The sequence below is a fragment of the Zosterops lateralis genome, assembly GCF_965231275.1.
Source record: "Zosterops lateralis genome assembly, chromosome: 31".
Classification (NCBI taxonomy): Eukaryota; Metazoa; Chordata; class Aves; order Passeriformes; family Zosteropidae; genus Zosterops; species Zosterops lateralis.
The window spans coordinates 1,645,708-1,673,300 of record NC_139791.1 but is presented as its reverse complement, the minus strand read 5'-3'; the positions used below and the strand labels follow the sequence as shown (position 1 = coordinate 1,673,300).

The window sequence follows — 27,593 nt, the reverse complement described above, 5'->3', positions numbered from 1 at the left end:
AAAGAAATAAGGATTGTTGCAATGTGCATTTTGAGTTTTCTAAAGTTCTGTGTTTTGTTATCAGTTCTGTAATGGTTCATACCTACCCCTCCCATCCCCCTGTAGCCCTTCCCTGACAACAGATCTTGTCAATCACTGTCACCACACCCTAAAGCTTGAGTGCTCTGGCAAAAGCCAGGTGACTCAGGCAGGCTTCAGGTTTCCCCACTCCTCTTTTGCACCCAAAATGGCCATGCCAATGCCCCCTGTTCCTAAGTTACTGCCCTTCATTCCCAAAGGTAACATCCCCTTTATTTAAGGGCATGAAAGCCCCACAAAACTTCACTTGCACCTGGGCTTCAGCCTGAATAAAACCCTCCTGATCCCCAAGTGTGAGTCCGCTCCTTCTTCCAGACGGGAACACGTCTTTGTCTGGGATTTGGACCCACAGATATAACTTGTTTATATGAGTACCTGAAGAGCAGGGCTGGCTGGTGGACAGCTCGGAAATAACTGTAAAGGATTTTAAAGAAGTTAAGATTTTAGCTAAAGATAAGCTTTGTTGGAATTAATTAAAGTAGATAGATAGGCTTTGCTAAAATTAAAAGTTAGTTGAGAGAAACCTGATTTGGATTAGCCCTCCTGGATCTGAATAACTGATTGCTTGTCAACTTTATGTTTGTTTAGTCGTGTTTATAATGAGGAACAGAGAATCTGAAAAATAGATTTTAGGAACACAAGACAATTGCGGAACATCCCATTCCCAGAAACCCATTGAAAGTCACAAAACCAGGAAACAGGAATCCTACCAAGGGTTCATTTGCCACATTTGCATTGAAAAAGTAGAAAGGTAAGGATGAGGAAGACTTCATTTACCTCTTCATTTCAGGACTCCTCCCCTCCCTTGAAAGGGACCACTGACCCATTTCAAAGCCCAAACTATGCATACTCAATAGCTTTTTAGCTAATTACCATACAAAGTGAGGAATGGGACATACCAGTGTTATGAATATGCATTTCTCTTTTGGGTATTCAATACTTTTGTAAATAAAAGGATTCTGTGAACATCTGTAAATTGCAGTGTGTATTTGGGAGCAATCTCACATGCTGCCTGGCATTGTAATATACATACACTTTCTAACTTTAAACTGTTAGAGAGTTTTTTTCCGTCACAATTGGGTATCAATATTAGATCAATATCCATATTTTTTAATTAATCAGCAGCAAGAGCCATCCCCAAAAGTGCTCCCTGCTGACCCTCCCTCTAATGCCAGACTCCAAAAGCCCAAACTACCCCATCCCACCATTCCAATCCCCACCCCTCACAAACTTCATCTCACCCCCACAGCTGTATTCTCACCTTACACTGCCCCATGCTATCCCACCACATCCCATCACATCACATTACACCCGATCCTGTCCCGGACAGGAAGCTCTGTCCAGCTGGGCCTTGGACACTTCCAGGGATTTGGGGGCAGCCACAGACTCTGGGGCCAACCTGGCCCAGGGCCCCACCGCCCCCCCAGGCTACAAGTCCATGCCCACCTCCCATCTCAGCCGGGCCCCGGCAGCGCAAAGCCCTTCCCTGTCTCCTCTCCCTGCAGGCCCTTGCCAAGGGTCTCTCTCAGCCAGCAATTGCCGCTCCTCCCTGCTCTGGGCCGGGAGCTGCAGGGTGACTTTTTGCCCGTGACCCCGGCCCGGCCCAGAGCCGGGGCCAGGACCTTTCCCCGCGCCTCTGCGGCCACCGCCTCCCTTCGTCCGCAGCCCAGCAGAGGCAGCTGGCAGCTCCCCGGGGGCTGCGGCTCCTTGCCAGGGCTGGCGCTGGGGCAGCTCCCACCCGGGCCCCGGGCCAGCAGGGACAGCAGCCCAGGCAACGGCTGGGCCTGGGCCAGGCCGGCCCCGGGCCCCAGAGCAGCAAAAGCTCCTTCCCCTGCAGGCCGGGCTGGGCCTCTGACCAGGCTCCCCAGGGAATGCTCAGAGCCCCGAGGCTGCCCCAGCTCCAGGAGCCTTGGCACACCCCTGCCAGGGATGCCCAGGCCCCCAGTGCCTGGACTCCATCATCCCTCTGGCTCCCTCTCAGCTCAGCCCCTTCTGCCATTCTCACCTTTGCACAGCCCTGGCTGTCCTCTCCAGGGGCTGACAGAGCTCTGCCGCCTGCGCCAGGAGCAGGGCAGCCCCAACCTTCCAATGTTCCACTGGCTCTGGGACACCCCAGCGCTGGCAGCCCCCAACATTCCCTGCCTGGAGACGCTCCAAGGGAAGCGTCAACAGCTGCCGCCACTCACCACAACCCACCGGCCGCTGAGCAGCCCCGGCCTGGGCCCCTGAGGATTCCTCTGCACACAGCTCGGACAAGGGCCCTTTGCCTGCCCCCAGCCTGCACCAGGCAAGGGTCACATACACTTACACACCTCTGCCCACAGCTGACAGGGTGGAGGGGAAAATTATTTTAGAAAAAGATACAAAAACTCCCAAGCAAAAGAACACTCTGCCCCCAGCAGACCTGCTCTCTCCTTCCCTCACTACTTTCACGTGCACACACACAGCACCTCCACGTGCAAGCAATCAGCATTCCTGATTGCAAAAGCACCTTGAGGACAGCCTTGCAGCAGCCCTTTCCTCATCCCTGTGAAAAAGGCCCCTTGGCAGGCAGCTCCAGGGCCCTTGCAAAGGCCCAGGCCCAGGGCCTCAGCCCACAGGGGACAAAAGGTCTCTCAATGGGCGCCCCTGGCAGTTCAAGCTGCTCCCCGCCTGCTTCACACACGGCATTCTTCTGGAGGACTGCGCAGAGCTGACACTCAGCACTGCCTTCTCCATAGTCCATGGTCTAGAGCTGCCTGGCAGAAGGAATTTAGGCTCAGCTCCTGTGGCACCATCCCTCCTGGCCCAGGGCAGGCACTGGCAATTTGCTGCATCTCAGCTCCTGGCACTGGCAAATTACCACATCTGGGCAGTGCCACTGCCAGCAAACATCAGATTTCAGGCTCCATGCGCTGCTAATTTTTAAACTGGATGCCTCCTTTTCCTTTTCCTTTTCCTTTTCCTTTTCCTTTTCCTTTTCCTTTTCCTTTTCCTTTTCCTTTTCCTTTTCCTTTTCCTTTTCCTTTTCCTTTTCCTTTTCCTTGTCTCGTCCCTTTCCCCTTCCCTTTCCCTTTCCCTTTCTTACTTTCTTTCTTGGAATGAGCTCCAGGAGCCTTTGGACACCCCTCCCAGGGATGTCCAGGTTTAAATTGCCTGAACATTAGTCACAACATTCAGGACCAATTAGGATGGGTTTCATGGGTTCTTGGTGTGTCTCATGGAATCCATCCTGAACAAACACATATTCATAGCCCCAAATGTTTCTTCCTTCCCAAGGAGTTGCATTTGTAACCTTCAACATCTGCCCCAAAACCTATGGGAGTGAAAATCATTAACTTTTCCTTGGCATCTCTATATACCTGTCACATTATATTTGTGTGGTGTTGCCCTAACTCCAGCTGTGGCTATAATGTGTTTTCTCGTGTTCCTCTTTCACCAATGACCACAGCATGTAAGAGGGAATCACAAGCCTTCCTTTCCCTCCATCTGTGATAGCCCACCCTTCTTGGTTATAACTTCCATTTTCTTTCTTAATCAGCCTCTACTCCTTTCTGTTATACCTTGGCTTACATTCAATAAAAATTTGTCTATCTGGAATTAAGGCTGCCTCAACTGTCTCAATAGTTACCTCACCTTTAGCTGCTTCTTTTGCCTTTCTGTCCACCAGCTCATTTCCTTGATGTGCATAATGGCTACTTTTTTCAGGTAGCTGGACTGCCTCCAATAGTTTTATTACCTCCTGTGCACGTTTAATGTTTTTCCCTTGTGAGTTCAACAGTCCTCTTTCATTACAGATGACTTCATGTGCATGAACCACCCCAAATGCATATCTTGAGTCTAAATAAATATTGATTTTCTTTCCTTTTGCCAGTTTCAAAGCTCAGGTTAAGGCAATTATTTCAGCCTTATGTGCAGAGGTGTTGGTTGGTAATGGTCCAGACTCTCTCACTTCTCTGCTCGTGGTAACTGCATACCCAGCATGTCTTTTTCCACTGATCACACAGCTGCTTCCATCAGTGAACCAAGTCTCAGTGTCCTAGAGAGGGGTGTCCTTCAGGTCTGGGTGACTGGAGTAGGTGGCTTCCATGGTCTCCAGGCAATCATGGATCACTGGTTCTCCTGTACCCCCACTAAAAAAGGGAGCTGGGTTCACAAGATTAGTTACCACAATTTCTACATCATCTTGCTTTACCTTTATGGCTTTGGATTTCAGGAATCTCTGTGGGGAAGACCAGCGTCCTCCTTTTACCTGCAGGACTGCAGACACTGTGTGGGACACCAGCACAGTCATCTTCTGGCCTAGGGTGAATTTGTGTGCTTCCTGAATGTTCATCACCAATGCAGCAGCGGCTCTGAGGCGCCCTGGCCATCCCTTGGCTGCTGCATCCAGCTGCTTGGAAAAGCAGGTGACTGCCCTGTGATATGGGCCCAGGTCCTGAGCCAGTATTCCCAAAGCAATCCCCTGCTTCTCATGGGAAAACAGAAAGAATGGTTTACTCATGTCTGGAAGTCTCAGTGCTGGTGTTGCAGTGTGCATTTTGGGTTCCAAATTTCTCTATGTTTTGTTATTGGTTTTACAATGGTTTATCCCTACACCCCCCCCATCCCCAAATCCCTTGTAGTCTTTCCCTGGTGATAGATCTTGTCTGCCATCACACCCTAAGCCTGAAAAGTTCTAGTAAGGCTTCAGGATGACTCAGCAAGGCATCAAGTTCCCCACTCCCCTTTCTGTCCATAGATGGCCCTGCCAATTGTCCCCTGTTCTTGGTCACTCCCCTCCATCCCCAGGACTGGTTCTGGGTATCTCCTTGCCTGGGAGACGCCCCGGTACTTAATGGGCAACCTGAGCCCCTGAGCCTCACTCTTCACGTGGGTATCCGGGTTGAATAAACCGATCTGCTTCCCACGTGAGAGTCCTCCTTCTTCCATGCCGTTACCACATTTCAGCCTGAGGTTCAGACCCACCAAACATCCAAGGTACAAGGCTGTACCCTTCACATGAGTGAGAGAGCCAGCTGGTAAAGCTGCACTGGACACCAGCATAGGCTGGAGCTGACATGAGGCCCTTCTTTAATTGGTCAAAGGCTCTTGTTGCTTCTTTTGTCCTCTGGAGATCCCTGTTTCCTTCCATAATCAGAACATACAGGGATTTAACCAATAGTCCATAAATATAAATCCACAGCCTGCACCACCCTATAATTCCCAGAAAGGTTCTTAGTTCTTTAAATGTCTGGGGTTCTGGGGTCTGGCACATTGCTTCTTTGCTGTCTTGCCCCAGAGTCTTTTGTCCAGCACTGACTTTGTAACCCAGGTAGAAAACTGTTTGCCTCACTATCTGAGCTTTCTTCTGGGATACTTGATATCCTTGTAGACCCAAAAAGTTTAGGAAGCTTACCATCCAATCTACACATGTCTCTTGGGTTTGAGTAGCTATCATGAGGTCATCTACATATTGTAACAACTCTTCTTCTCCGGATGGGGTTTCCCAGGATTCCAAATCTTTTGCAAGTTGTTCTCCAAATATTGTGGGAACATTTTTGAATCCTTGGGGTAAAAACAACCATCTGAGCTCAGTTTTATGCCCACTCTTGGGGCTTTCCCATTCAAATGCAAAAATTTTCTGGCTGGCTTCATGGAGAGGAAGGCAAAAGAAAGTATCTTTCAAATTTAAAATAGTAAGCCAAATTAGTTCAGGTGTTAAATGGGATAGCAAGTTATAGCAGTTGATAACCACTGGGTGTAAGTTCTCAGTTATCTTATTAACAGCCCACAAATCCTGGACTACTTGGTATGACCCATCAGACTTTATTAGGAGTATTAAAATCAGACTGGCACTCTTTTAAATAGCCCCATCTGCAAAAAGCTAGGGTCAATTACTGGGCTATCCCTTCCCTGCCTTCATTTTTAAAGGGATACTGTTTAACTCTAACTGGTTGTTTTCCTTCCTTAAGTTTAATTTGCACTTGAAGGTGCATTCTTTGCCCTCCCTGGTATGTTAGAGGCCCATACCGCAGGAAATGCCTGATCCATTACTTTCCTGTTTTCCTCTTGTTCACTTTCAGCTTTGGTCTCATTGGCTATTGACATTAAGCTTACAATTCCACATATTGTTGATCCTTAATATCCAAAATAATCTCGGTTTTTGAATATTATCTTTGCTTCTAGTTGCTCCAATAAATCTCTACTCAAAAGTGCTGATGGGGCATTGGGCATGTAGAAATACTTATGAATTCCCCACTGTTTCCCAAGTTTATATTTCAACGGTCTACAAAATATGCTCTTTCAAATTGACCAGTTGCCCCCTTTACCCTGACATAATCATCTGTTATAGGTATTAAAGCTTTATTTAACACTGAGTACATTTCCCCCATGTCCCCCAAATTTTATTTTTTTTTTCTTTTTATCCTAGCTTGATTATAACCCGAGGGTCCCCTAGGGTAAGATCCTCCAGTCCTCCTCAGTCTTTGATATGAGCAACCAATTCCTCCCCTTTTCAGTCTCCTCTTCTTTGATCATCACCCTTTCTCTGTTCTGGGCATGGGTTTTTCCAGTGTCCAAATTTCTTACAAAATGCTCATTGTTCTTTCCCTGTTCGGGGTGGTCCTTGCTTTGGTGGTCCTTGCCCATGTCTCCCTATTTCTTTTTCCCTTACTGCTGCTACCAATTTTCTCATGCCTTGTTTGTATCCTTCCTCTCAATTGCTGAAAACTCTTCATGCCTCATCTATCAAAGTCTTCAAATTCTGCCCCCACTGGCCTCCAAATCTGCTGAAGTTTGCACCTAATATCCCAAAATGTTAGCAAATTTGCCCTGAACCACTAGTGAGCCCTCTTTGACTCGACAAATTCCTCTGCTGGCAACTAAATCCCACTGTAACTTGCAAGCAGACTGCATAGGCTTGAGCTGAGTGTGGGACATCTCCCACAACTTACCAACAGCCTCCTGGCCACAGGTACACCTTATAGGCCACAATTTTCAATTTTTGAACAGACCGTTTTGTCCAGAGTTCTGGAAGTCCTTGTCTGTCCCCAGTGAACAGCCGGGGAGCAGAGCCCTCTCTCCAGGGAGATCCCTGGGGATGCCTCGAGGGGTCCATGACCTGAACTGCTCTCACAGCCAAACAGAACCCAGTCCTGCTGTGGTCACCAATTGATTTACATAAAATTGATAAGATCATGGACAAAAGACTCTCTAACTAGTGAAAGTCAGAAAGTGGTGTGCTTTATTCGACTTTGGGTGGCATGGGAGTAGCCTCCTAAAGGCATGTGCACCAATCACAAAGCTCTACCCCTCTATTTATTTACAAAAGTCTTACACAATTATTCAATTACTCAAAATGCCTATTTATAGGCCTAATCCTAGCACTGCCTATCCCTGCTTCATATTAAAATGAGCCTAAAGTCCTTTTACCTGCCTGATTCTTCTCTCAAATTGGACCAGTGGTCTTTGAAATGGGTCTTGAAGGATGAAGTCAGAGATGTCTTCCTCAAGGTGACCTTTTTACCTTCACCTTGTTGGCAGGCTACATGACTTCTTGGGCAATGTCCAAGAGATCCTGCTGGGTTCCAATTAGTTTCTGTGTCCAGGTGCAGTCATGGTTTCTTCCGTTATCTCAACGGTCCATCTATCTTATTTGCTTCTACAAACACAACTAAAAGGAGCAAGTAATATGTTACCTATAGTCTAGCTTAAGTATTTAATGATGATGAATGCTTCCACTTCATCTCTACTCTTCTACTTAAATCCTAATCAATATAAATGGCTTCTATCCCTTAGGTAAAATCTTAACTCTTTAAATTCTTAACTCAAGGCACTGCGGGACACTGCCAACAATTCCTGAAGCTCTTGGAGGGTGATCCTGCTCCCCAAGGGATGTTCTCATGCTGCCAGCTCAGGAACTGAACTGGGGAGAGGAGTCAGAGAGGAAAGAGCAAACAGGGATGGGCTGTTTGAAGGAGAGGGGACAGGGATGGGTAGTAGGAAGAAATCTGGACAAGGAAAGAGGAAAGAAAGCAAAGGTGAAGCAAAGGAAATGTTCAGGGAAGTTTGTGAGTGGCTGCCAGGCAGCCCTGGCTCTAAGCAACAACGTCTGCAGTGGGACAGGAAACTCACAGCTCATGGGAGCAAACTTTCTGTATGACCTCAGAGGCCACGACAAAAGTGAAGAGTTTCCCTCCTGTCCCCGAGCCCTTCCTGGCCTCAGGGGCTGATGGCATTTGTGCTCCCTCAGGTTCATCTCCCCACACCAACACCATGGGGGTGCTCAGGCCTGCTCTGGGCACTGCAAACAGGGGCTCCTGAGCCAGTGCTGCCCTGTCTGTGTCTGCAAGGATGTGGCACCTGTGTGAGCTGGGGGAGAGGCCAAGGCTGCAGAGGGGGGATGTTGTTGGCAGGTGCATGAGGACACTCTGGGACGCTGCCCTGGGGTGTCCAGTGCAGTGGGGATGGATCAGCCCCTGCTCTGCTGCTCCTTCCCGTCCCCTCCAGGGACCTTGCAGAGCCCCAGCCATGCTGTTTGTCCCCAGCCTGCCCACGGCCACCCTGGGGCTGCTCACGGGGCTTTTCTGTGCTGAGCATTGGCCTGGGTGTGTTCTGGAGAGAGCCTGGGCAAGGAGCCTGGAGCCCCCAGGCCCTGCCCTGAGGCGTCAGCGCTGCCCCAGCAGTGCCCATGGCCTGTCCCTGCTGCAGCCCCGGCACTGCCACCCCCAGCCCTGTGCCCGGCCCCGAGAGCCCTCAGGCCCTACAGCAACACCAGGGCCAGGAGGGCAGTGGAGCAGGGCCACGGGAGCAGCACTGGGAACACCAAGGGCTGCTGGTGCTGGGCACAGCTGCTGTGCCAGCCCTGATCTGCCCCAGCTCTGCACACAGACATTGCTGCTGCAGTGACAGAGAGTTGAACAAAAGGGAGATCTCTGCAGAAAACTCTGCTGGATGATCCGTTAGTTCATTTAGAGCCACTGAGAGCACAGCTCCTCATTGACACAATCTGGGGCCACAGCAAAGGTGGACAGAAACAAAATCAAACAAACCATGACCTTACTTTGTAGACAATATTTCAAAAGTCATACAAGGTAAAAGGACCTTTAAAATGAAACCAATAAGAAGCAATGAAGATGGCTTTTATTATAAGTGATTTGTATAAATTGTCCAGCAGTTTAATGTTTGTGAAATAGTCCAGTGATCAGTGTCCACACTGCAGCCTTGAGCTCCTGGTTCCTCAGGCTGTAGATCAGGGGGTTCAGGGCTGGAGGCACCACCGAGTACAGAACTGACAAGGCCAGATCCAGGGATGGGGAGGAGATGGAGGGGGGCTTCAGGTAGGCAAAAAAGCCAGTGCTGAGGAACAAGGAGACCACGGCCAGGTGAGGGAGGCAGGTGGAAAAGGCTTTGTGCTGTCCCTGCTCAGAGGGGATCCTCAGCACAGCCCTGAAGATCTGCACATACGAGAAAATAATGAACACAAAACAGCCAAAAGCTAAACAGATACTAACAGCAACAAGCCCAAGTTCTCTGAAGCTGGAGTGTGAGCAGGAAAGCTTGAGGATGTGTGGGATTTCACAGAAGAACTGGCCCAGGGCATTGCCATGGCACAGGGGCAGGGAAAATGTATTGGCTGTGTGCAGCAGAGCATTGAGAAAGGCACTGGCCCAGGCAGCTGCTGCCATGTGGGCACAAGCTCTGCTGCCCAGGAGGGTCCCTCTCGGGTTTTAGTCGGTTGTTTCTCACCCGAGATTCCAAGGCTGGCTGGTGGTTCGTGTGGGCACGAAGGGAGTGATTTTCCCTCTTGACCTCTGAAGGATTTAGGGTCTGTTGTCTGACTCTGTGTCTCTGTGTTCTGTGCTCAGCTCGGTGCTCGGTGTTCGGCGCGAGAATGATGAGGAGTCTCAAGGTCTTGGTTTTCTGGTTTCTCGCGTTGTTTATTAGTTCTTATCTTACAATTCTCTGTGTCCGGCTAAGATGTTCACAGCAGCCTGGACACGAGGTGACTCCCCTTCCCCTGTGTCCGGCCATGGTGTTCTCAGCAGCTCGGACACAAGGCGACTCCCCTTCTGTGATGGGAGGTCGCTACCTCTTATACAGATAACTACGTACCCATTGTTTACAATTCTATGCCAATGTCTATCACCTATACTAACAGGGTCATTTCTACTTTGATCCAATCCACTGAAACTATTTTGTGCCCATGTCACTGCAGAAGATGGATGCCAAGGGAGAAGAAGAAGAACCCAGGGCACCGCCCTAAAATCACCATCTTGTCCCTTTGCATCTACATTCTAAAAATCCATAACTACAAAATCTTCTGCACAGTGATAACTACACTACTCTCAGTAACACCTTTGTGACTTGCAATTCTTCTCTCTGTTGGATGTTTTTCTCATGGACCAAAATCAAAGCCTGTGTCTTCCTGGGCTCTGTGCCAGGCAAATCCCCCTGCACAGACCCCAGACCCTCTTTTTTGGGTCCCAGGCCTCTCTACCGAGGTCTGTGACTTCCCAGGGCGCCCAGAGGGATGCCCTGGACTCCAACATCTCCCCCCTTTGTTTTCACCAAAAAACACCTCTTTGGCTGCTTTGCCATATGCATTAAAGCAAACACGACTTGATCATGAGAAGAATTACAAGTCTCAATAAAATACATACAATTTTTTTCAAAATTTTCTTCCACAACCGTGAAAGGTTGAAGAAATCAAACATGCCATTCATCTGTGATCCCGTTTCTTCTCTGAGTTTGTTCACTCCATTTCCCAACCGCTCTGTGCTCTCGTGAATTGATTCTGAACCATCTGACAAATTCATGCAATACAGAATGAAAAGAAAACGCAAGATATAAGTCCTTGCATGCAGAATGAAAGATGTCTGCAGTCTTGACACTGGTTCACATCTGCATGCTTTCTTTTCCACTCTTGAAGCCGTCAGAGCTTCTGCGCTTGACATGATTTCCACATTCTTTGCAGAAATTCACTTGTGCTCTGTATCTGCAGAAACAAAAGCTGCTTCTTTGCCATAGGTTAGTTAAAACTGTACTTTGATGGAAAATGCACAACTCTTGTTAAAACCTGAAATCCATCAGGAAAAGTTTCACATGCAACATCTATGCTTGTTGATGAACACATCTCTCCTCTAGTTAAAGTCAAAGTGTGGCCAAAACCCTGACCTTATCAAAGTAATATCCTTTAATACATTTTTAGAACGAAGCTCTTAACAACAACAATTATGAAATGCTTAAACAACTAAAGAACATAAAGAAGAATTTTGAAATGTATCATGATACAATTAACAATACTTATTACTTAAAACTTATTATCTTAAACTTATTTTACCAACTTATCTTACTTATTACCTTATTATTTTAACTTATTTATTATCTTAACTTTAACTTACTTAACTTAAAACTTAACTTATCTTAAAACTTATTCTCTTAACTTATTTATCTTAAAACTTATTTAGCTTAATATAAAAACAGAGATGCTGCAAGCCAAGGTGCTGCTGGTGCTGTCTGCAGGTAGAGGAGGGTGAGGAGGCACTTTCTGAGGGAGCTCTGAGGCAGATCTGCTGATCCCCAGGGTGACAGTGCAGGAGTCTCAGTGACACAGACAACCCTGACAGCCCCTTTCCCTTTCCTTTAGGAGAAAGCTGAGAGCAGCCCTGGCCATGCAGCACCATCTCCACAGCAGGAGGAATCTGCCCTGATGGGGGTCACTCCTTCCACCTCCAACTTCTCCCCACAGTCCATGGGAGCTCCCAGGCAGGCTGAGAGTTGCCCCTGGCAGGTGGCAGATGCCCTGGCCTGGCCAAGAGCCCTCAGGGCTGCAGCACCTGCTCTGCACCACAGCCCTGGGCAGCCCTGGCTGCAGCCCCAGCCTCAGCCCCTGCAGCCGTCCCTGGCAGCAGGAGCCGTCCTGCCCTGTCCCTCTGACGGTGCCCAGGGCAGCCCCGCTCTGGAGCACATCCTCCCCCAAAGCAGAAAGGGCAGCAGAGCCATCCTTACAGTGCTGTCAGTCCTGTCCTGGCTCAGCTTTAGGAGATCCCTGCAGCCAGAGACTTACTGTGTCAGAAGTGGTGATGAATTCTCCATGAAGAAGCTCAGAATTTTCCTTCCAGCTGCTTTAAGCCTCTGTCTGCTTCACTGCTCTCAGGTATCTGCAGGCAGTGCCCTCAGCCCTGCTGGGCTGGGAGAGGAGCTGCTCCTGAGGAGAAATGTCTTTTTGAAGCTCTTCTTGATTGCAAGGACCTGCCTCTGTGCCAGGAGCCCATCCCAGCTCAGCAGCACAGACACAGCACAAGGACTTTAATGAGCCTCTTGGAGGTTTAGTGCTGAGTCCCTGAAATTCAGTCCCTGAGAGTCAGTTAAACAAACCTCTCAAGAATTCAAAGTCAACCACAAACATCAAGCTTTGTAGAAGTTTTAATGGGTCCCTGTGAAGGAGGCGACTGAGAAAGTGTCCCCAGGTTCCAGTTAGAGCAGAACTCTGCAGGCAGTGATGACAGGTGGGGACAAACAAGCCAAAGGTGTCTCTGATGCTGAGCAAACCTGGATGTGTTTCAGGAATGCCAAGGGCCATGGCCTGAGCCCCAGCCCCTGCCAAGGCACATCCTGTCCCTCCCTCAGTGCTCAGGGCTCTTCCCAGGCCACTGGGATGTGGGGATGTGCAATGCCAAGGGCAGCACCATGGGGCGGCCCCTGCCAGGCTGCTGAGCAGGGCCAAGGGGGCAATGAGGCCCCAGGGCTGCAAGGGTCACTTGTCTCCTGCTGATGGCTCAGGCCCAGGCCCAGCAGCCATGGCCCAAGTGCTGCAGGAGTTGGCTGTGTCAGGGCCTTGCAGCTGCTGCCCATCCCTGTGCCCTGTGCAGCCCAGGCTGTCCTACGGTGTCCATGCCCTGCGCCTCTGTCCCTGCAGGCTGTTGTCATCCCCCGGCTGCCCCACCTGGCTGAGCCCTTCCTTTGCTGACAGCTCTGCCTCCTGCCTGCCTCTGCCTGGCCACACAGAGCCTTGGGCTGCTCCAGACTCCTTTTAGGGGATGTGTTGCACTACAGCCCTGCCCTGGGAAAGAAATTCCTTCCTCTCTCTTCCCAGTCTGGGCCTTCCTAGGTGTCTTTGGCATTAATTCTCTCTTTCTCTGGCTGTTCTCTCATATGTCAAAAGGATCTACCATCTCTGAAACCACTCTTCAATCCCTCTCAGGGCTGTCCTCTGCTTTCCTTAGTCTCCACTCCACTGAACACAGAGATCTTTTTTCTCTGTACAGTGGCCATGTGCTTGAGGCCTCCAAACCCCTCCTTGGGAGATCTCTGGACCATTTCCAAAGTCTTGCCAAATGAAAACATTGTTCTCACAATCTATGAAAATGTCCAGTGGCCATGGCCAGCCTGACCTGTCTGTTCTGGCTACTCTTGTCTTGGGGCAATTTTTGGATATACAGAATTTGGGAGGCAATATTCTAATTTTGGCTACAGCCTCTGCACAAGAAGGCTGATTTTTTTTCCATAGGATGGAAGGCACAACCCCATTGTTTCAGGGGGAAATGAGAGGTGACAACAAGATTCCAAGGCCAGCCAGAGGTTACAGGTTTATTTCTGAGAGATACTCTTGCATGTATGGAATTTTTTCAGGGAAGTATCAGTTTTGGCCATGGGTATTTATAAAGAGCGACAATTCTTTTCCATTGGAATGAAAGCATGGAGACCCAGTGGTGCATGGGAAGATGAGAAGCAGCCCCTGGCATTCCAAGATCAGCTGGAACTGTCAGGTGGCCCCTGGGAGGCCAAACCAGCCAGGCCTGTTCCATGTTCCCTTGGTTCAGTGGGGCCCCACAGTGTCCCAATGGCCCCTTGGTTCCACGAGGCTCTGAGGTGTCACAATGTCCCTTAGTTACACATGGCCATGAAGGGTTTTAATGGTCTCCATGGTCCCACAAGGCCCCAAAGTGTCACCGTGGCCCCCCTTGGTTCCATGAGCTCCCACAGAGTCACAATGGTCTCCATAGGGAGGAACCAACCAAGCCCCCGTGTCACAGGGGCAGATGAGGGGCAGTCACCAGAGGCCAAGGGCAGCCAGATTCGATGGTGCTGGCAGAATTTGTCTGGGACCTATCCCTGGATATAGGGAATTTTAGAGACAGAATACCATTTTTGGACAATAATGCCTGGAGGAGAAGGACGGTTCTTTTCCATAGGAAGGAAAGCACAGAACATGGATGTTTCAGGGGCAGATGAAAGGCGGCCACCAGAGGCCAAGGCCACATAGACCTCTCTGACCTGGCAGCTTTTGTCTGAAAGCAACCCTTGGATATAGGGAATTTTGGAGGTGGAATCTCAATTTTGGCCATAGCTGCCTGGATAGGAAGAAGAGTTCTCTATATTAGGAAGGAAAGCACAGAGCCTCAGTGTTTCAAAGGCAGATGAGAACCAGCTCTTTGGAAGCCAAGGCCAGCCAGACTTACCTCTCCTGTCAGCTCTGGTCTGGGAGCCATCCTTGGATATAGGGAATTCTGGAGGTGAATTCCAAACTTTGGCCATGGGCACCTGGACATGAAAGGTGCTTTTTTCCTGTAGGAAAGAAAAGCACATTGTCCCAGTGTTTCAAAGGCAGATGAGAGGTGGCCCTTGGGTGGCCAAGGCAGCCAGATCTGTCTCTCCTGGCAGATTTCATCTTACAATCAAACAATGTTCGCATATATGGAAATTAGGAGTAGGAATCCAAATTTTGGCCATGGGACCGCTGGAGGAGAAGGACAGTTCTTTCCCTCAGGAAGGAGAGCAGAGAACCCCAGGACTTCAGGGGCAGATGAGCAGCAGCCCTCAACATGCCAGGCTCAGTCAGACCTGTCCAGCAGCCCCCGGGAGGCCAAACCAGCCAGGCCTGTTCCATGTTCCCTTGGTTCCATGGGGCCCCTGAGTTTCACAATGGTCCCCCTGATTCCATGAGACCCCACAGTGTCCCCATGGCCCCTTGGTTCTGTGAGGTTCTGTACTGTCAGCAATGCTCTCCTTGGTTCTGCAGTGTCACAGTGGCCACACAAAGGCCCAGGGGCTTAAAAGATGGAGCACGAGCTCAGCCCATGGTGTGGACCCTCCTTCTCCTGGTGTTTGTGTCTCACCCACGCTGGCTCCATGGAGTTGGTAGCTGTATGTGTGTCTTTCTTTATCTCTTCTGTCTTTCTATCTCTCTCTTTATTTTTTCTTCTTCTAATTCTCTTTACCCGGAAGGTTTTTGGGCAATTTAATATTTTAAGGGTTAAAGGTTCCCAGGTAAAATGGGCTAAGCAAATGAAGGTACTGCTACAATAAGAATTTTATGTTGAATTGGATGTTTTCCTAAAGTCTTTGCCAAAGTTCCTTGACTTTCTGTATTTTGCCACTAAAGTTCTGTGTTGTTTTGACCTTTTAGCTCAGTTGGTTAAAGCATGATGCTGATATCACTGAGGTTGTGGGTTCAATCCCTCTATGGGTCTTGCTCAGCATTGCAGTTCCCTGCTCACAGCCTTGGCCTCCCTGCAGTCCTGGCCTCAAGGATCTGATCTCACCAGTCCCTGGGGAGCCTTTGGCACTCCCTGCCCTCCCTGGGGCCCAGGGATGCTCCAAGGGACTTGGACTTTTGCTTCTGACTCCTTGAGCAGCTTCTTCAACCTTCTCGCTGTGCCTGGGGCTCCTGGACTCAGCCCCAAATCCAGCGTGGGCTTCATGAAAATACAGAAAGCCCTGAGGAGATCTTTGTCTTCCTCCAATTGTCCTCTAGTGAAACACGGGATTGGAAACTAGAGGATATTAGTCACAGAAATTAGAAGATATTGATTATATGGTGGGTATTCAGCAGATGTGTATTTGAAGGAAGAGACAGGACTATGTGCAAGAACAGCAAGGAGGAATGCATAGATGCCTGATGGAGGGGAGATGCTTACCAGGACAGGAGATGAGAATAGAAGATTTCCAGAGATATTGGGATAACAGGCATCTTGGGTCCCCAGGATAAATCTAGCCTTATGCTTGGACTATGACCAGAGGATCAATGGGCATGAACAAGGCAGTGGGTCAGTGGAAGACTATTCTCCTTCATCCCTGAGACCCCTGAGATGACCACCAGAGACAACTGCACAGGCACAAAGGACTGATAAAACAATTGGCATAGGAAGGGGAAGCGGGGGAGCCAAGGAATGAATATGCACAGGTGTATTGTGAAACTTGATGCATATGTAACATTCTAGAGGTTAAAAGAGAATGTGAGTGAGCGAGGGCCTGCCCATGCCTTTGGGAGCTCTCCCACATCACACCCTGCACTGAATAAATCACATACCTATTTTAAAACTCACTTTGTCTGTGAGTTTTAGAATTTTTTGCATGTGTCATTTTTGGCAACCACAAAGGGACGTTCTCTGCCCAGCCATAGGACTGGCTGAGGGGACAGACTTCCTAAGGTGCCCCCGGGATTTTCCCTGGATGTAATTCCACTTCTCAGGTCGCTCACTGGAGCAGACAATGTCGTCCTGAACAGCAGAAAAATGGTTTGTATTTCTTTAAAGAGGAGGCCTCGTAGAGACCACTGGTGAGCTGCCCAGAGAGGTCTGGGCACACAAGAAGGGTCTTGGTGGGTTTGGTCTCAAGCAGCCGCTGGGTCAGACGTGCGGCCAGCGGGAGGAACCGCTGACTGAGGGAAAGGCAGTGGGGAGGGGTTTGCTGACTGTGGATCGGCCACAAGAGGTTCTGGGGGTGAATTGAGCTAATTCCTGTTTTATTGCTGCTATTTGGTTGTGTGTGAGAGTTTTTTAAAAGCTCAGATGTGTTTCATGTTTGGTTCTGTGGGTGTCTGAAAGTTTGTGTGAGGTGATCGTGGGTTTGGGGGCTGTGCTGTATTGTTGAGGTAATACTGCCATGTTGTGTCCAAAGTCATAATTGCGTCAAACTATGGCTTATATATATATTCCTTCTTTACCATGTGCATGAGGGAACTCTTTGAACTCTTTGCATTTTACTGTTCATATTTTCTTTTTACCGCATATTGTTTCAGGGTTTGTTTAGTGTTGCTTGCCAGGATTTCTGTTCTTAAGATTTTTTTAAGATTCTACTTTGATGGAATGCTTTCTATAGGAATTGTTTGTTGTGAGTATTGTATTTATAGTTTATTTGATAAAGTGCTATTTTTTTTTAATTACTGTTTCTTGTTTTAATGCTTTTGTTGTGAATATTGCCTTTAGGGTTTGTGTGATAAATGCTGTTCTTGGTTAGTGCTGTTTGTCTTAATATTTTTGCTGTGAGAATTGCTTTTTGCTTAGTGTGCTTTGCCATAGACAGTGCATTGGTGACAATCGTTCTAATCATGTCAAGACAACTGGAAGGGGTCCCTCTCCTCAGTGGTTTGGGCTTGACCCTTGGGAGTCTGTGACCCCTGAAAGTAATTGGGTGATAAGGGGACACCAGCAGGTTTGTTTAGAAGGACAGTATAGGACTTCTGCAGGGGATGTGGTTGCATTAGATTAAAAGCAGCCTGCCCCAAAAGATCTGAATATCCAGAGGAACAGAAGGAGTGGGACCATCTGTTTCTGCAGGCAAGGGCAACACCAATCGTGGGTGTTGGTTAAGTGTGGGTCCTGTGGAGAGCAGGGGTGTTGTTCCTTGAGTAGAAGACATAGAGCTTGTGCTCAGTGTGGTGAACAGGGTAAAGAGGAGCCTGAACTAGAGATTTTAGAGTAATTTTGTGGAAGATCACAGGGAGTCCCAGAGATTTGGAGAGTAAAAGGAAAAGATTGTAAAAAGACTGTACAAGAGTGTGAGAAGAGATTTGTGTGGAAACGAAACCAGAGAGGAAAATAATGGGATCAGGAGAGGGAAGGAATTAAGAGGCCTTGTTAGATGAGGCATGGAGGGTTTTCAGCAATCAAAAAGAAGGGTATAAGCAAGGGATGAGAAAGTTAATGGCAGTAGTAAAAGAAGAAGGAAAAGAGAGGTGGGGACAAGAACCACCAAGGCAAGGACCACCCCAGCTGGGCAGAGATCAGTGTGCAGTTTGCATAAAATTTGGACACTGGAAAAATGAGTGTCCTGAACAACGTGCTGAGTGTCAGCTCTGTGCAGTCCTCCAGAAGAATGCCGTGTGTGAAGCAGGCGGGGAGCAGCTTGAGCTGCCAGGGGCGCCCATTGAGAGGCCTTTTGTCCCCTGTGGGCTGAGGCCCTGGGCCTGGGCCTTTGCAAGGGCCCTGGAGCTGCCTGCCAAGGGGCCTTTTTCACAGGGATGAGGAAAGGGCTGCTGCAAGGCTGTCCTCAAGCTGCTTTTGCAATCAGGAATGCTGATTGCTTACAGGCAGAGGTGCTGTGTGTGTGCAGGTGAAAGTGGTGAGGGAGGGAGAGAGCAGGTCTGCTAGGGACAGAGTGTTCTTTTGCTTGAGGGTTTTTGTTTCTTTTTCTAAATTAATTTTCCCCTCCTCCCTGCCAGCTGTGGGCAGAGCTGTGTAAGTGTATGTGACCCTTGCCTGGTGCAGGCTGGGGGAAGGCAAAGGGCCCTTGTCCGAGCTGTGTGCAGAGGAATCCTCAGGGGCCCAGGCCGGGGCTGCTCAGCGGCCGGTGGGTTGTGGTGAGTGGTGGCAGCTGTTGACGCTTCCCTTGGAGCGTCTCCAGGCAGGGAATGTTGGGGGCTGCCAGCGCTGGGGTGTCCCAGAGCCAGTGGAACATTGGAAGGTTGGGGCTGCCCTGCTCCTGGCGCAGGCGGCAGAGCTCTGTCAGCCCCTGGAGAGGACAGCCAGGGCTGTGCAAAGGTGAGAATGGCAGAAGGGGCTGAGCTGAGAGGGAGCCAGAGGGATGATGGAGTCCAGGCACTGGGGGCCTGCGCATCCCTGGCAGGGGTGTGCCAAGGCTCCTGGAGCTGGGGCAGCCTTGGGGCTCTGAGCATTCCCTGGGGAGCCTGGTCAGAGGCCCAGCCCGGCCTGCAGGGGAAGGAGCTTTTGCTGCTCTGGGGCCCGGGGCCGGCCTGGCCCAGGCCCAGCCGTTGCCTGGGCTGCTGTCCCTGCTGGCCCGGGGCCCGGGTGGGAGCTGCCCCAGCGCCGGCCCTGGCAAGGAGCCGCAGCCCCCGGGGAGCTGCCAGCTGCGTCTGCTGGGCTGCGGGCGAAGGGAGGCGGTGGCCGCAGAGGCGCGGGGAAAGGTCCTGGCCCCGGCTCTGGGCCGGGCCGGGGCCACGGGCAAAAAGTCACCCTGCAGCTCCCGGCCCAGAGCAGGGAGGAGCGGCAATTGCTGGCTGAGAGAGACCCTTGGCAAGGGCCTGCAGGGAGAGGAGACAGGGAAGGGCTTTGCGCTGCCGGGGCCCGGCTGAGATGGGATATGGGCATGGACTTGTAGCCTGGGGGGGCGGTGGGGCCCTGGGCCAGGTTGGCCCCAGAGTCTGTGGCTGACCCCAAATCCCTGGAAGTGTCCAAGGCCCAGCTGGACAGGGCTTCCTGTCCGGGACAGGATCAGGTGTAATGTGATGTGATGGGATGTGGTGGGATAGCATGGGGCAGTGTAAGGTGAGAATACAGCTGTGGGGGTGAGATGAAGTTTGTTTCGTTGGGGTTTAGAATGGTGGGATGGGTTGGTTTGGGCTTTTGGAGTCTGGCATTAGAGGGTGGGACAGCAGGGAGCACATTTGGGGATGGCTCCTGCTGCTGACTAATTAAAAATATGGATATTGATCTAGTATTGATACCCAACTGTGATGGAAAAAAACACTCTAACAGTTTAAAGTTAGAAAGGATATATATATTACAATGCCAGGCAGCATGTGGGATCGCTCCCAAATAAACCCTGCAATTTTCAGATGCTCACAGTCCTTTTATTTATAAAAGTATTGAATACCTAAATCACAAATACATACTCATAATCCTGGTATGTCCCATTCCCCACTTTGTATGGTAATTAGCTAAAAAGCTATTGAGCATACATAGTTTGTGCTTTGAAATGGGTCGGTGGTCCCTTTCAAGGGAGGGGAGGGGTCCTGAAATGAAGAGGTAAATGAAGTCTTACTCGTTCTTACCTTTCTACCTTTTCAATGCAAATGTGGCAAATGAACCCTTGGTAGGACTCCTGTTTCCTGGTTTTGTGACTTTCAATGCATTTCTGGGAATGGGATGTTCCATAATTGTCCTGTGTTCCTAAAATCTATTTATCAGATTCTCTATTCCTCATTATAAACACGACTAAACAAACATAAAGTTGACAAGCAATCAGTTATTCAGATCCAGGAGGGCTAATCCAAATCAGGTTTCTCTCAACTAACTTTTAATTTTAGCAAAGCCTATCTATCTACTTTAATTAATTCCAACAAAGCTTATCTTTAGCTAAAATCTTAACATCTTTAAAATCCTTTACAGTTATTTCTGAGCTGTCTACCAGCCAGCCCTGCTCTTCAGATAACCATATAAACAAGTTATATCTGTGGGTCCAAATCCCAGACAGAGGCGTGTTCCCGTCTGGAAGAAGGAGCGGACTCACACTTGGGGATCAGGAGGGTTTTATTCAGGCTGAAGCCCAGGTGCAGGTGAAGTTTTGTGGGGCTTTAATGCCCTTAAATACAGGGGGTGTTACCTTTGGGAATGAAGGACAGTGACTTAGGAACAGGGGGCATTGGCATGGCCATTTTGGGTGCAAAAGGGAGTGGGGAAACCTGAAGCCTGCCTGAGTCACCTGGCTTTTGCCAGAGCACTCAAGCTTTAGGGTGTGGTGACAGTGATTGACAAGATCTATTGTCAGGGAAGGGCTACAGGGGCATGGGAGGGGTAGGTATGAACCATTACAGAACTGATAACAAAACACAGAACTTTAGAAAACTCAAAATGCACATTGCAACAATCCTTATTTCTTTAAAGTCCATGTCTCATATCTCACTTCTTATTTAAAATGAGTAAATTTGTTTACTTTGTATACAGATTCCTCCTCATCTACCCAAGACATATGTCTAGTATCTCTCAGAACCAAACCAAACACTTTTGATAGTAAGGTTAGGGCTGCCATCTGTTGCAGCATCCTCCAACTCCAAACAAGTATCACAATAGACAAAATCAAGCTTATGCTAATCAAAATAAGCAATGCAATGATAAAATTAATTAAGGCACTAAATATGCTGGTTTCTGTGGGTGACCATCCAAAAAGAACATCCCACCAAAGTTGAGACAGGTGTTCTTCAAATTGCTTAAAGACCCCTTTGATGGTCTCTGTGTCATGGTGTATCATGATCAAAGTCTTTTTCCCTGCATCTCTAATTTCTTTTAAAATTTCTTTCAATTTATGATGCTTAATAATTGAGCAACTAAAGTCAGACTCATTCCTATGGGCACAGGCACAATTTCTTGTACAGTATCTAGGTTAGCCTTTATATATTGATATGATATTACAGGTGCCCGGTAGGAAAAGTCACATCCTTCAATTTTAACAAAATTACAGACACATAGATTGAGTCTCATTCATGATTAGATTGTCTATCATTATGGTGGAGCATGCAGTCCTGAGACAGACACAACCTTGTCCTATATACAGAAGCAAAGTTGTCTGATTGCCTGAATGCATTTCAAAGTGGCAAATGCTTTGGTCTGTATCCAAATGTGTGTCCTTATCCCCTTCTAGTGTCCCTTCACAAATGTACCCCCGTTGTTTCCTCATGGAACAGGGCTCTAGGTTAATGGTTTGCCACTTCCCCTCAATTTCTTGTACCCACATTCTGTGTCCAGAAGGGTACAATACAGTCCCCTCATGATTTAATCCTAAAGAGACTATTGGGTGAATTAAGCTCACTGATGCGCTGTGTAGAGTTAAAACAAAGGCTGTCACCATACTAGTCACAGGTTATAGGTGAAACTGACTAAGATCCATCAAGACTGAAGTTCCCTTTCCATATTGGATGCATTATCCCAAACAATTTTTCAGATTTCAGCAGGGAATGTTCCTTCTCCACCCTCCCTGATGACTGTGGCAGCCACTGATTGCATCCACAGTTGTGCTTGAGTACACCCAGGAGCCAGTGAGATGTTTTCACTGGCTGTGCCTAGTGCATTGATTATTTCCTCACAATCCCCTTCTTCTGTGCTTTCCCATTCTGGTAATATTTTGGACAACTTCCAACGACTGTTACTTAGGGCTAGTAAAGAAGATTGTAAAGGTTACTGTAATTTAACTAAATCACTCCCCTTGATGGTCAATTTATTCATTAACACTTCTGAATCTATTGTGTTTAACACTCTGAATCCTGTTCCTAGAAACCCAGTGAAATCTCTCTTGCTCCTGAAATTAGAGGGCATACGCTTTTGGAGCCAAGTAGTCCAATCCATAAAAGAGTTTCTGAGAAATGGGGAACACTGACCGGCTGGCAGAAGCATTTATTTACTTGCAATCCCATTTCTACTTGTTCCAGAGACCATTCCAGGTTAATAAATAACCTCTGATTTCCTGTTTTCTTAAGAACATATGGCCCAATTCTAGTAACTACAGGAATTATAGGCTTTTCCTCCTCTTCTGGAATAGCTGGCATTTGGGTAGTCACAGTCTTTCTTGGCACTGTTGGGGTAGTCTTAGCCTTGTCTTCATGATACTGGGTGCATATGTGAGTAATGTTAAAGTCAAGATCACACCCCCTTATTGCACACCCCTCTATTTTAGACTCTAAACTCAGGACACTTGGTCAAGCATTTGTCACAGCATTCAGGACTAATCCAGATGAGGTTCATAGGTGGATGGTAGGCCTCATGAAATCCATCTTGTACGAATGCATAGTTGCATAACCAAACATTTCTTCCTTCCCACAGACTTGCATTTGTGATTTTTTGTAACTTGTAGTAGCTTCACGAGAATGAGGATCATAAGCCTTCCCTTGGCACCAGTATATCCCAGTTACATTATACCTGTGCGGTATTGCATTAGCTCCTGCTATGACCACAGCACTTACAACTTTCCTAATCATGTCTATGACCACTATAAGTCCATCTATTCACTGTTCCAGGTGAGTTTCAGCTCCAGTTCACCGTTGCCTGGTGTAACTTTCCAAACTCCTTTGAGGGTTTTCTTCACTCGGCAGTGATAGATCTGAGCCTTCTGTTCTTTGATCTTGATTGCAGTGAAGGTAGTAAGGAGCACCTAAAATGGTCCTTCCCACTGCAGTTCCAGGGTCTCCTCTGCAAAAGACTTAACATATACATAACCTCCAGGTTGTACATCATGTACTGGTCCATCTAATTCTCTGTTTTGAGCCCCAGCCACACATTTTTCAGTTTCTTTTAGTTGTTTATACAGGACCACCATATATCTGTGTAGGGTTTCCTCTCCTACTTGAACAGGTGGTATTCCTTCTTGAACTGCATATGGCCTTCCATATAATATTTCAAAAGGGCTTAATTTCTCTTTTTGTCCTTGGCTTTGTTCAAATTTGCAATAATGCCAATGGGAGAGCTTGAGGCCAAGGCAAATTTGCCTCTTGTCTCAGTCTTACAATTTGTTGCTTAATCAAATGATTCATCTTTTCCACCTGACCACTTGATTGAGGGTGATATGGGGTATGCAGTTCCCAATCTATCCCCCGGGGGTGGCCAATTTGCTTCACAATTTTTGAAATAAAGTGGGGCCCTCTATCGGAGGATAAAGAGGCTGGAACTCCAAAACACGATATTATCTCTTATAACAGGGCTTTGTTACCTCTCGTGCCTTAGCTGTCCTAGTGAGGAAAGCTTCTGCCCATCCTGAAAAGGTATCAGTTAATACCAATAAGTAATGATAACCCCCTTTCCTGGGTAATTCCATGAAATCAATTTGCCACTGTTGCCCAGGCCTGTTGGGGCTTTAACAGTTAACAATGCTTACAGAAAGATATAAAGGACACAGTAACCTTGAAACTGCTAGCTAGATAACAGTTATGCAAAGTTAAGCAGGAGTTGAGAAAAGACATATGGAGGTAGCATCTAAGCAGCATCTAAAAACCGCAAACAGGAAACTTTGCTAGGCGAGTGCCAACCAATCAATAGTAGAGCTATATGCATGCTTGCCTCGTGCAAAATGTTTATAGCAAATAGGAAAATGCATGATCGCGTGGACGGAAGCAAAAAACTGTATAAGAGTCTGCACGGACGCAACAATAAACGGAGCATTAGCCTACTCATCATATTGATGTGTCTCGCTTCCTCACCTTCGGCTGCTGCACAGGCCCATAACCTTTCCCAGTTGGCCTAATTTTTGGTTTTAGAGTGTTTCTATGGTTAGTTAGGTGTAGTTAGGTTTAGTTAGGTTTAGTATAGGGTTAGTTTGTTAGGGAAACAAAGACTACACTGACGGGTTACCTGTATCACTGTACCTTGTAATTTTCTAGCCAAAATTTTTTCTTTCAGATGGTTATACAAGGCATCTATTCTCCAGTGTGCTTTTTCATGTCCTTTTGCACTGACCATAAAAAATAGGAGGGTACTACAAGTTTCCTTTCTTCTGTCACAGCCCATCCTTCCTGATTATAACTTGCCTTCTCTGCTTTAATAAGTTTCTTCGCTCTTATTGTATACTGGCTTACCTTCAATAGAAATTTGTCCATCTGGAATCAGTGCTGCCTCAACTGTCTCATCAGGTACCTCACCTTTGGCTGCACCTTTTGCCTCTCTGTCCACCAGCATGTTCTCTTCTTCCAATTCAGAGCTCACCTTTTCATGTGCCTTGATGTGTATGATTGCTACCCTCTCAGGCAGCTGCACTGCATCTAACAGTCTCAGTATTTCCTGTGCATGTTTACTATTTTCCCCCTTGTGAGTTCAGTAGTCTTCTCTCCTTCCAAATGTGCATGAACCACCCCAAATGCATACCTCAAGTCTGTATAAATATTTGTTTTCTTTCCTTTTGCCAGTTCTAAAGCCCAGGTTAAGGCAATTATTTCAGCCTTCTGTGTCGTCCCTGAATTTCTTGCCTTCAAGTGTTTGAGTCTTTGCAGCAGCTTCTCATGCTGCTTCATGTAAACAATATTGTATTCTTAGAAATTATCTGTATGTTTTGCATTCTTGTTCTCTGAGAGAGAACTTGACTGATGGTCATATTGACCAATGGAGTCAGGAGGTTGTAGCCTCTTTGGGCCAATCTTGGCCCTCTGTACAAAATGTATATAAGCCTATTGGAGTCAGATAATAAAAGAGCTTTCCATGTTTCACCAAGCTGCTGCCTGCTGTCCTCTGTGAACCTCCACTTCCACATCACAACGTGTTGCCCCTCTAAAGGCGTGGGGTAACAAATGGTGACCCCTCCGTGTCTGGGCTGCAGCTGGGTCACATCTGGTGACCCCGGACGTGTGGGAAGAGGGTCTCCCGTCGCATCTGGTGACCCCTCCGTGTCTGGACTGCAGCTGGGTCACATCTGCTGACCCTTTGTGTCTGAACGGCACATCTGGACACTGTCCGAGTTTGAATGGACTCCTGATGTGGGAGAACAGATCACACCGGTGACCTACGACTGCGAGAGAACTGCACGTCGGTGGACCTCTGTGCCCAGTGAGAGACTGTGCCTGCTCTGCCTGAGGCAATCGTGATAAGAGATAATGATCTCTAAACCCTCCTCAGATGAGGAAACCCTCATGGTGGACCTTTGCCTTGAGGTCCTGCGGAGAGAAGAAGTCTCCTTTCCTGGAGATGCTCTCCAGAAATTGTTCTATTATGCTAGAACTCATGGGTTTTTTTGCAGCCTTGAAGAAGTTTTTCTACAGCAGAGTGGAAGTCTTTGGGCGACTATCTGCTCCAGGTTTTCTTTGCAGATCGCAGTGTGAAGCTTTTGGAACTCATAGCGACCTGGAGCAGGCTGGAGAAAGTGCTGCCTAAAGTACAGCCTTCCAGCTCTGAGGACAGCTCCAGCCCCATCGGGCTGAGTGCCAGGGAAGACGATGGAGTCATTCCTCCTGTCCCGGCTCCACGGAGACGGGCAGGACAGCCGACCCTCCTTCCTCGTAGCAGCTTGGCGGGAAGCCTGCCTGCACTCAGCGCACCAGCTGAGGCGGGCACGGGGTCTTCTGCAGAGCAGAACCCTTTCCTACCCACGCCTCATCGGCGCTGGAGTGTGGAAAAACTCGGGGCTTCTGAAAGCCCCTCGGGATCGGCCCCCCCTCCCAGTCCCAAGCCGCAGCTGAAAAAGCGGCGGCGGAGGCGAAAGTTCGCCTCCCCCACTTCCTTCCCGCCCTGTGCTTTCCTGGCCTTGGAAGCGCCGGGAGCGCTCTTGGATCGGGGGGGGTGGGGTGTTTTTTGCGGCCTGCCCGCATTGTGGATTTTCCATAAAATATTCTGTGCAGCAGGACGGCGCAAGGCTGCGCCATCCTGGGGCGCCGGGCAGGGCGGCCATTCCCCCCTGCGGCGGGGACTTGCACGGGGCACACAGGTCCATGCAGTTTGGCGACAGGCCAAGTGCCTCGCCGGAGCGGGGGTGGGGGCCTGCCCAGCCTGTGAGGGGTGGCCTCTCCCTGTTAGTGTCCCTGAAGGGACCAGAATGGTTTAATTTGTGTTTGAGTTTTCTGTTCACAGGACAAAGAGCCGGTGGTGAGAAGGCAGTTGCTCTGAAGTATTGAGCTGCCTGGATTTCACTGGACTGTTGCTCTGATCAGAAACCGTCCTGGAACAATTTGGAACGGACATTGCGATTTTTTACTTTGCTGTTTGGTAGCTGGAATGGACTGTCTTTCAAGATCCATTCATCACCATTCGTGACTTGTTTGGGAGCTGTTGGAACAGGATCATCTGGAAATTTCAACCAGTCCTGGGATGTTCCTGTGTTCTGCATCGAAACAGAACTCTGGGGACTGGAGGTTTTTATAACACCTCCAAAAAGCCAATCCTCAATTCTGAATCTGAATGATTGTTTTCTGTGATTCATTTGTATCCTGCAGGTATCACTGACTGATGAATGTCCAATTCCTTGCACGTTCTGGAATGGGTCATTTTTGCCCCATCTGCCACAAGGAGGCAAAAATATTGTTTGATAAAACAAACAAACAATCAAATAATTTTTTTTTTTTGTTTGAGCTAATTATTGCTCGATTTCAGCCGCAAAAATGGCAATCAATCATTTTTGTATGAGCTCATTGCTCGATAAATGCAGGCAACAATGCTTGCGAGTTTGATGGGTGCAGATTTTTGTAAAATTCATACTCTCAGTATTTTGGGAGGAATTTGATTGGAGCTTTGCAAACAGTGTTTCTCTGCCAAATGCTCTGGAGCCATGAGCTGTTGCAAGTGGCAAGAATCCTTTGGATTTCTTTTTTGCGGCCCAAAAATATTCAGAAATTTAGTGCAAGGGCCCACTGTCTTTACAGATGATTTGGGAGGATGAAGTAGGCCAGTATTGCTTGGAAGGATGATTTTGAGGGCAAAGTTTTGGAAGCCCCTGAGGATGGGCAGCCCATTTGGTTGTATTGAAGCTGCTGTCATGGCATTTCCACAGTTTTCCCAGAAACTTTTTCATTTAGTCACGGATTTAGCTTCTGTGGTCGACATGGCACACAGATGGGTTGTTCAATTTGAAGGAAGTCAGCAATGTTGTTTTGTTCCATTTGCTGAAGAACCTGTGTTGTTCCACAGAGG

At 48.2% G+C, this 27,593-nt stretch overlaps 2 protein-coding genes across 3 annotated transcripts in view; one reads left to right on the top strand and one right to left on the bottom strand.

The window, feature by feature from the left end:
• LOC310920622 (olfactory receptor 14A16-like) overlaps positions 1-27,593 on the top strand; it is a gene marked incomplete at its 3' end in the record, with an annotated part of 597,990 nt that overhangs the window by 293,082 nt on the left and 277,315 nt on the right. The window lies entirely within an intron of this gene.
• LOC310920621 (olfactory receptor 14A16-like) overlaps positions 9,216-27,593 on the bottom strand; it is a gene marked incomplete at both ends in the record, with an annotated part of 63,935 nt that continues 45,557 nt past the window's right edge. The window contains one exon of the mRNA XM_083880685.1: positions 9,216-9,673. Within this exon, the coding sequence (XP_083736811.1) occupies positions 9,216-9,673 (458 nt within the window). The remainder of the gene's footprint in view (positions 9,674-27,593) is intronic.